At 39.6% G+C, this 10,000-nt stretch overlaps 2 protein-coding genes across 2 annotated transcripts in view; one reads left to right on the top strand and one right to left on the bottom strand.

Moving 5' to 3' along the window:
* The window catches only part of LOC113804372 (GPI transamidase component PIG-S), a 45,144-nt gene that overhangs the window by 14,512 nt on the left and 20,632 nt on the right, over positions 1–10,000 (top strand). The gene's annotated exons all lie outside the window — the stretch shown is intronic.
* Positions 1–10,000, bottom strand: part of LOC113824684 (GPI transamidase component PIG-S) — a gene marked incomplete at its 5' end in the record, with an annotated part of 20,540 nt that overhangs the window by 1,670 nt on the left and 8,870 nt on the right. The window contains 3 exon segments of the mRNA XM_070121622.1: positions 1–274; positions 3,509–3,732; positions 6,384–6,467. The exon segment at positions 1–274 is cut by the window's left edge and continues 1,670 nt beyond it. Of these exon segments, the coding sequence (XP_069977723.1) occupies positions 160–274; positions 3,509–3,732; positions 6,384–6,467 (423 nt within the window).

The raw sequence follows: 10,000 nt of genomic DNA on the forward strand, positions 1-10,000 counted from the left end.
ATATACTGAACTAGACATGACTCATGAATATTAGTGATATGAACCCAAAATAAAAGTTAATGCAGTTGATTTTTGCATCAGTACTCTTTCTTTAGTAACCATGTAACCCCAAAACAAACAAAACTTATCTTGTTGCATATTAAATAAATTACAAAATCATCATTCTTTTTTTACTTTGAATGCTACAGACCCTTTGTACAGTCCGAGGAGCATTTTGAAGGACAAGATGACTGGGATGCTCACTGGCAGAAAAAGTGGTACATAGATGGCATACCTGGAAAGAAATAAGTCACTTATAAAGCATCAAAAGTTCTTAGGAGAAATTTCTTATATACTATGCAGGAATTGTTGGTACCCTCTGGTGGTACAGTACCTTCTGGCAGTACAGCTAGGTCCCAGGCTGCTATGCTGCCCAGGACCTGGTCAATGGCAGTTATCTATTGACCTCCACAAGGATTCTGTATCATTCCTAGCACCAGAATAAACTAGGAGAACTTAGCCTTAACTTTCCTTACATCTCCTTCCCTAACATGATGCAGTGAGTAAGATACCTTCGGTGGTGCCAGGAAACAGTGGCACAGCACAACCCCAACACTCTAGCGGAGGCAGCCAAGTGCCACCCACCTACCCATCATGGTCGATACCACAGAGACTGCAGTCAGTAGAGCACATTGTAGCACCTCTACCAGAATTATGGACTGGTACTAGGCTACACAGATATAGCTTTTACCGCAAGATCTTTGGTGACAAAGAACTGAAAAACAAATGACTCCGTATTCTTAACCTGAAGGATAGGATATTGATGTACAAATTTCGTGTCAAGTATGTCAAGGGGAAGGTTAACTGCGCTGCAGACACACTTTCATATTATCTGACCATTGCAATCGCACCCAAGGAATCCGAAGAGGCTGAGGATACAGCAAAATGTGCGGCTATGGTGAACACAGTAATGGTGGCCTTATATGATTATGTGGTGGACCTATGGTGAGTGGAGAAGGAAGCCCTTAAAGATGAAGAATATCAAGTGCTTCATGATAGCTGGGCAGAATGGAAGGACTTGGAGAAGGCCGCATTATGACCCTACTTCAGAATGCAAAACAACCTCTCATGCCAGGATGACTTCATCCTGTACACTAGTGTTGAGATATTCACACGCTTGAATATCCCACCCTCCCTCAGATGCAATGTACTCAACAACCTCTATACTGGCCATCAAGATTGAGATAGGATGCTCTGCAGGGTCAGGTAGTCTGTATACTGGCCCCGACTTGACACAGATGTAGAGAAAAAGCATTGCCAATGTCAGATTTGTGAGGTGCATGCTCCCTCTCAGTCCATGAAAGGACTCCTACCCACACCTCCGCCTCAGTATCTACTCCTGCTAGATGGCAACTTATATATTGCCTAAGCAGACATGTTGATGGGCTGGTTGGAGGTGGAAAGCATTACAGGGGAGGCCACCACCTCTTGCCTCATCACTGCTTTCAATTGGTGGTTCAGGAGACTTGGCATCCCCCAGGACCTGTCGTGCAATGGAGAACAAACCTCACCAGATGTGAGTCCAGAAGCTTCTTTACTACCTGACATGTCAAACACACTACACTTATTCTAATGGGCACATGGAGGCAGCAGTCAAGTTTACGAAGAGGATACTAAGAGGCAACATCTGCAATACTCCATGGACACAGTTGCTATTACCAGGGTGCTAAATAGACCCCTGAAAGGCTTGGACACTTCCCCATTGCAGCTGCTGCTAGGTAGGTAACTGTGGAATACCATACTGTTGGAAAGCTTTGTGTTGTGAGTGGGAAAGTGCCAAGAACAGCAAAATCATCATTTCGTAATGACGAGGCAGTCCATGACCTCACCCCCCTTAAGCCAAGACAGCAGACACAGATTCGGAACCTAGCCAACTGGTGGTGGGATCAGTCAGGAAAAGTGGTCAAGCTGACGCACCATGACAATACTTGGTGAGAGGCTGGATGGTAGTGGCAAGGCTAAAATCAGGAACAGATGCCACCTCTGCACACGAGATAGCAAGCCCCAAACTGGGGCTCTGCAAAAGGCCCTAAGCACCATTTCAAACCAAACCTCAACCCCAAACTCCAGCATACCAGGCAACCACCAAGTAAGTTATTGCAGATATGTACAGGGTATTAGTTAACTTCATTTTGTGCAGCTCAGTTTACAAACATTTTGATTATTTCTATATTTCATCACACTTAGGATGCATGTGAGGAAGGTGTGTGGGAGTTGTCGGTACCTTCTGGTGGTACAACATGGTCAGCAGTAGTTGCCCATTGATCTTCACAAGGATTCTGTATTACTCCGCATACCAGAATAAACCAGGTGAACTCAGCCTTGCCTTTCCTTAGATCTCCCTCCATAACAAACTATTATGATTAACAAAAGAAAATAGTTTCATATTTTCAGCTAAAAAATGAGTCTGTTCACCAATAACCAGGAATATCTTCATACTGTACAAATTATTATGTACATTAACCCACTGGTTGCCATATTTTGCATTATGGCGCATAATCCCGTAGCATTATCTATCTGGACTCGGGCGGAGCATGTGATTGCACTGGAGAGTGAGTGCTGTGGCGATGCTGCTTTCCTTCCTCCGCGCATGTGTCTGTCTATGTATATATGAGAAAATATATGTTTACAAAAGTATATATAAACCCTTGCAAATATATGCAAGCATGCAAACATACGTAAATGCGCTCAGAAAGAGTAGAGGGCCTGGTTTTAGCATGCACCGAAGGCATCCAACTCCTTTGGTGGGTAACACCCCATCACTCGCGCAGGCCTGGGCCCTGGAAGGCCACTAGGGACACACCAGCTTGCCAGCTGATATCCCCTGGCCCGCTTGCCCCCAGGCCGCGTGGCCACCTGTTATTCCAAGGGATCTGCTGTCAATTGCACTTTGCATCATATGGTGCCATATGCGACCAATGGGTTAAGTAAATTCAAACTACTAGCATATTTTAAATAAAATCCAATGGTAAAACCCATTTGTTCAGTCTAAATCTGTCATTTAATATTTAATATTCAATTTAACTTAGGATATTTTACCCATATCATTATACAAAGAAAGGAAGAGAAAAATAGTAAGCAAAAACGTTGATAATTTCAGCTTCATTCCAGAGGGAATCAGAGAAATAATCATCATCAGATTATCTGATTTATTGGAAAAAAAAAGAAAGAAAGAAAGGAGCAAGAGAAATATGGAACTCATAAACCTGAATTTGAAGCTACTACAAAGACATCACTTGGTCAAAAATTCAAATTCTGGTTCATTTCAACAAATTTTGAGAGAAAATAATGAACTAAAGATCTTCAAGCAATGAAAGCATTACAGAAATCCCTTTTAGCTAATTCTTGATGCATGTTTGTGATAGGAACAATGAGAGAGGAATGGTACAGCCTATTAACATCCTTATCAAGGAATGTACCCTGAAGCACTAAGTTCAAAGAGGATAAAATAATGATTTAGAACACGTACTTTTGATTATCCGGGAAATACAGGAGTGCTAACAAGGATGGGTGGAAGAATGCAGCATCAGCCTGGGTGAAGGATCGACCACAGTAGAAAGTTGCCTCTTGCAGCCTGCCTTCTCTTGCTGCACTGCTACATTCCCTCCACTCCTCTACTGCACCCCACACCCATCCTCCAACTTCATCACTGATTACCATGTTGCTTATCTCACCAACCAATTCACACAGAGACTGGAAAGAGGATAAGTGTGTATTACAGCAAATGTCAATCTGCTTTCCGAAAATGAATCTTAACTCATTACCTCCAGGAAAATATGGGGTTTACTTGGCTTCTGCTCCAGGTATTATCTGTGGTAGATTGGGCTTGCCTCTGGGGTCTTTTTCAGGTGCAGCTCGTGCATAGTACTTGCTGTTTACACACTACCATAGTTAAGTGATTTTTTTCATGTCATTTGTATGCAAAATATGATTTTAATGTTTTGCATATTTAGCAATGTCTGATATGAACCTGTTGTAGCCTTATTATGTACATTAACCTGTAGCCGATGGGTGGCATGTACGTACACACCATGGCTGCTATGGACCGAAACATGGATGGCATCGTATCATGCCCATTCCTGTGCCACTGGCTCGTTGGGCGGAGTTATATCCAATAGTAGTGGCTTCATTTATGTGGTAAAGATTTTTGGCAATGGCACCTATAATGAAGGCAAACCTTCATAATTTAAATATTTTTATAAATTATAGCAAAATAAAAGCTTTTAAGTCCATTTCAGTAAACAAGGCATGTTACCCTCTGTGTACAAGACAATGTGTTTTATTGAAGTATAAAAAATTTAAAAATCATTCACTTTAGCAAATCTATTTTTGACAAAGAAAAAAAAAAGAAGAAGAAAAAAAAGAGATTATATGCCGTGATATACAAGTCTCCTGCCACCACAACTTCAGTACTTCCCTTTGGTCTCATACTTCAAGAGTCATACTGGTAGAGTGCCAAAAGGTGATGTGAGTAGTTGACACAAGGAGGCTGATATTGTAAATAAGAGTGAAGGTTACTTATAGGTTCACATCAGCAGCAAGAGTGCCATGTTTTGGTGTGTGACATCTTCCAGGCATAACAGTTAAATTATTTATTTGCCAAAATTCACCCTATATACCAAACAAGAGCCAATCATCGTATTACACATCCTGTTCTCCCTCAGGCAATTCCCCAGGGCAAGTGGTGTTGGCTTCCTTATAAAGATCAGTAAAAATGTAATGAATGCATCACTGTAACAAGACACGAATGATCCACTGCCCAGAGCTGTGTCCAGGTTGTTGCTGGCATGAATAACACATCAGCCGGACCTACGACCAAGTCAGCCATAACAAGAACCACACATCATTCGTAGTCTATGAGTAAACCATTGGGATATGAATCATACATTACTAAGTATTCTCTCACAGTAATGTATAAATCTTCACATGACAATGAAGAAGTAATAATAATTTTCCAATACAAAAATGTATAAAAAAAAGCCATAACTTGTAACCGATTTAAATAAATTCAATTTAGCAACTTTCAAATAGGGAAAGCACAAGAACAATATGAAATAACAAAGGCTTTTCTGAAACCTTGTATTACATTTATCTGACAACTTTTGAAAACACCTTTGCACATAAAAACATAGGATGATTTTATGCATATTAATTTTATATTAACCTCCAAGAATAATATTCTTTTAATCCTCTCAATTCATTCTACAATTAATCGTAACTTGGAGGAAAAATATTTTTTATGAAATGAGGTAATTTTTCCCACATACTTTGCAGATGCAGTCCTTCTTTCCACACTGAAAGGTGTAGTGGAGTTCTGTACACTAAAATTACCACATAGCAGAAGCTCCTTCTGCACTTTGGTAACCCTGGTAGAATTGGGAATGTACGGTGTAAGAGGAAGAGATACTGAGGGAAATGTAGAAGGGGATAAGCGGACAGGGTAGAGCGAACGATGGTAAAAGAGAGTTAAACCTCATTGACATGCTTCCTGCCTGGTCTCGCATAAAGTGACGCCAAATTTGAACCTGAGGACTGCTACCTCAGACTCAAACTTGTAGATAAGGCAACTCCTATAAAATATATTATGGGAGTTAGTGCAACTAGCACACATACATGATTGAGAGGGGCAGTTTGAACGATCATGGCCAAGATGGGCACAAAGAGGGCAGCAGCTTGTGCTTAGCAGGGTGGCCAAAATGTCAACATTTTTTATACTGATGGGGGAGGGGTCAATATGGTTGGACAGGATAGGACTCCATTAATATAAATTTATGGGGAGGTTATGTCTGCTGAAGATAATTTTGGCAATATTGGAGGAATAGTGTAGAACTGTACTGATACTGCATTATAGTAAACAAGGCAGGCAAGCAGGCTGTTTTCACATTCTGACCAATTCTTGTTGCAGACAGGGCAATCAGCTGGGAAAATAAAAACAGGAGTGAGGCTGAGCAGGGATAGGCTTGATAGCTTGGGACTCGGATGTAACTATGACAAGGGACGAATGATTGAAATGGCTGTGTCAGGAAACTCTGCCTATTTGTTTTTGTGGACAGTATTGGAATAGGTGGGTTTGTTAAAGGGGCTGTAGGCAGAATCATATAAAATCGATCCCATTTAGCTGGGATTTTTTGAGGTGGAAGTAGTTGAAGGATGAGGACAGGAGGAAGAGGGAGTGCAGTTGAGTGAAGCAATACTACGGATGGACAATAAGGATGTGGAGTAGTAATAAGAGAGGAGAGGTTTGAAAATGAAGAAGACTGTGGAGGATGAAGAGAGGGCGTGAAGGATTTTTGGAGAGAAGAAGGAATGTTTTCTGAAGGTTGGGTAATGACCTTGGTAGGTACCTTGGAATGTATTGAGCTGACAGCAGGTATCAAGTAGAAGCAGCATCCAGAGTTGTGATCATACGAGACAAAGGGATCAGGGAACTGGAAAAGTTAACGTCATTTTGGTTAACTGATAAAGGAGTAAGCCTCAATGCCCCTAATAAAGGTACAAATCAGTACTGGCATGGAGTATGTGTGGAAGAGAAGTATCCTTTCAGAATACCCATGAGAGGTAAAGGCTAGATAACTAAACTGGGAAATAATGCGTCCATGCCACTCTGAGGCCATTCAGGATGGACCCAAAGCCAGCTTTTTATCCTTTCAACACATTTTAGGAAGTGGACAGAAAAAGGGGTTCGAGAATAGGAGGAAAAGGGAAGGGGGGGGGGGGAGACCATGCAAATTTGTTTGAGTTGAAGGCTGAGTTCCCAACACTGGGCCTTAGTCTCTGTCTCAATATTATCATCATTATCATTATTCATATCATTATCATAATTCCTATTATCATCACCATTAATACTGTAATTGTGATCATAATAACCAATATTATCATTATCATTATTGTTGTCACACTTGCATATTCATAATCACCACGTGTATTTTTATTGTCGTCATTATCAGTAAAAATAAGAATAAATCATAGTTGTAATTATGATACTCTCAAAATTGTCTTACAGGCCTCTTCCTCCTTATTTATGCCTTTGTTGGCATACATGGATTATGCAAGTAACAAGTCCTAAGCTATTGGTTGGACACATCCTGACAACTATACCTCCATGATCAAGCAAAAAACAAATCTTCAAGACACAGGCGAGTGTCAAAGTTTTGCTTGTTAAAAGATAGAACGCCTATGAAGATAAGTGACTCTGTCCCTCTCTTCAGATACTAGCATCACCAAATACAAACATGTTGAGTGAATTCATGTCTCATGCTGCCGGGCCAATCTGTTACTTGACATCTTGGTTTGACAGTCATGAACTTCACTACCAATATATGCAAAGCTCTGTGTAGGCTTGACATTCTCATTGCAAGCAAGTATTAAATAAACAGGTTCTCTTATCAAGTCTCCAAAGTCCTGCATCTTGGTTTTAGTTCAAATAACCTCTAGACTCAGGGACTTTGCCTTTTTGCTTAATAATACCTCAAAATTTGCTGTAGTCCCAGTGATTCCCTTTCTTTTTCCTTTGAGGGATGATCACACCTCTTAGCATGTCTGAAAAACATGCAATCCACTTACTACAGATTCATCACCAGCCTTTAACAGTTGAACAGTGATGCTAAAAATGTTTGTTGCTACCATCCCTCAGCTTGGAGATCGCCTCCCAAATTTCTGTCAGGTAGAACATTCCTCTCAATGAACAGCTCCATCACCAGGATCATGACACCACTCACATACATGCTAAATATCAGTGAGTTAAACCCTATGATCTGGGTGACATGACCATCCTGTCAGGGAAAAATCTAGGTTGAGGGCCAGGTGATATGGGCATCCAATCATCAGACAAAATGGCTGTGGGCTGGGTGTCATGAACTTGCCGTCATAAGCAAAGGCCAGGATGACAGAAAAGACTCGCCATGAGTGCACAAACCGCTTGGTGTGTGATTGCTCTTGCATTATTTCCATCCATGAACAAGTGTGGAATGTAATGTGCTTCAGCCCTGACCGGAAGAGTACCGGCTCCAGGGAGGACGCCATTTCCATGCTTAACATTGTATTCCTGGCTGCAGCGACTGGCAGCACAGGTTGTATTACATTGGAAAACAAAATTCATATAAAAAATAACCAAAGGTTACATTTTAAAAATTCCATTTACTATATACAGAGATGATGTGGAGTCTGTGCAAGGAAAATCATCTATTACCATCTGGATAAAGCAAATCAAAAGACAAATATGGATATTGGAAAATGTCAAAAAAGTGAAAAAAGTTTATGCAAGAAAACTTTGAAGAGGGGATCCACAGAGCCTTGTCACTGTGTTTTCAGCTCTGTGATTGCCGTAACACAACTAGATCCAATGGGTTAACCTAATAACAAGCTCGGAGAGCTCAGCCCAATATGATCACAACCCAACACGACCATGATCTACAAGAACTTGGAATTCAGATTTTGAGCTTGATTGGCAGGATGATATGGTCTTCAACCTCATTAGCAAGGTTCCTTGTGTGCTGTTCCTTGTCCCTCCTTATTCTTTCCAAGTTTTATGTGCTAATGATTAATGCAAGTCTCAATCATGTCAGCTGAGGTATGCAACATTCATCTATGGCCTCATGCCTCCTGTGTGATAAAATTCTGCCTTTTTCTTGGGTGATCTCTAATGGACTCCTGAGCTGAATAAAGTGTTTCACATTTGAAGATTTCCCCCCATTGTTATCAGGTTTATTCGGTTGTTGAATATTGTGAAACAATTCTGTGCTAATTTGTTAATTGGAATAATGATGATGATACTGGTAATGGCAATGGTAATAATAATAATAATATACTGCTTTGAATAATAGAACTGGTGCTGGTGAAGACTGAACCTTAATCTATACTATAGATGTCTTTAAATACAAGAGAGAATTTTACCAATTTTTAAATATTATTTACAATTTAGACTGTCTTGACTGTCTTTTTGAATCGTTTTATATTATATATTTTTTTTTTTTGCATTACTATAACGATTATCTATCATAGCTTAAGATTTTAACCAAAAAGGCAACAGAAAATTTGCCATGGAAAATAATAATTATCATCTGACTGGAAATTACCTCATTCGACCAATATGCCAGCAGTAGCAAGAAAAAAACACACAGAAATAGTGTTAGTGTGACACCCCTTTAAGAATTTGTAGAGCCATCTATATGTAGAGATAAGCTAAATTAACAGTGGCCAAAACATCAATGTATGCCCAGTCATCATAGTAAAAGCATGTTTGTCCATTTAAACACAAATATATGTAAATCAATATGCACATGTATTCTTACACATACACACACACACACACACACACACACACACACACACACACACACACACACACACACACACACACACACACACACACACACACACACACACACACATACACACACACACACACACACACATATATGTGTACCACAAGTATATATACCTGTATATTCATGGATACTTGTGTGTACATACATATACATGTATACACACATATCTAGTAATAATAGTATTTTTGTGGTTTGTCAACCTTATCCATGTAATCTTAATTTCTTTTTATTTCTTCGATAAAGAAGTGATATATTTATGTAACAAATAGCATCAAGAATGATGAAAGATCAGTTTTAATGACTCAGATATTACAGTTCCCTAGTTATAGGGAATTATAGGAAATGAAAAAGGTTGACAATCTTCCTTCTTGTGTTCCCAGACACATTTTCTCTCCTGTATGCTTTGATGCATTATTAATTAAATGTAACTCCTGTTATACCATTGGATAGATACTTCAACTGCAAAATAATATTTTTTATCACCCACTAAATTTTCTTATAGGTATCTATATGTAACATTCCATACTAATTATTTTTCCACTATCATATCTACCTATTGATAGATAGATAGACATGTTAACCTACATTTACATATATGTTATCGTGTTATCCAAGGATATATAATTTTTTTTTTT

The sequence above is a fragment of the Penaeus vannamei genome, chromosome 1 (assembly GCF_042767895.1).
Source record: "Penaeus vannamei isolate JL-2024 chromosome 1, ASM4276789v1, whole genome shotgun sequence".
Taxonomy (NCBI): domain Eukaryota; kingdom Metazoa; phylum Arthropoda; class Malacostraca; order Decapoda; family Penaeidae; genus Penaeus; species Penaeus vannamei.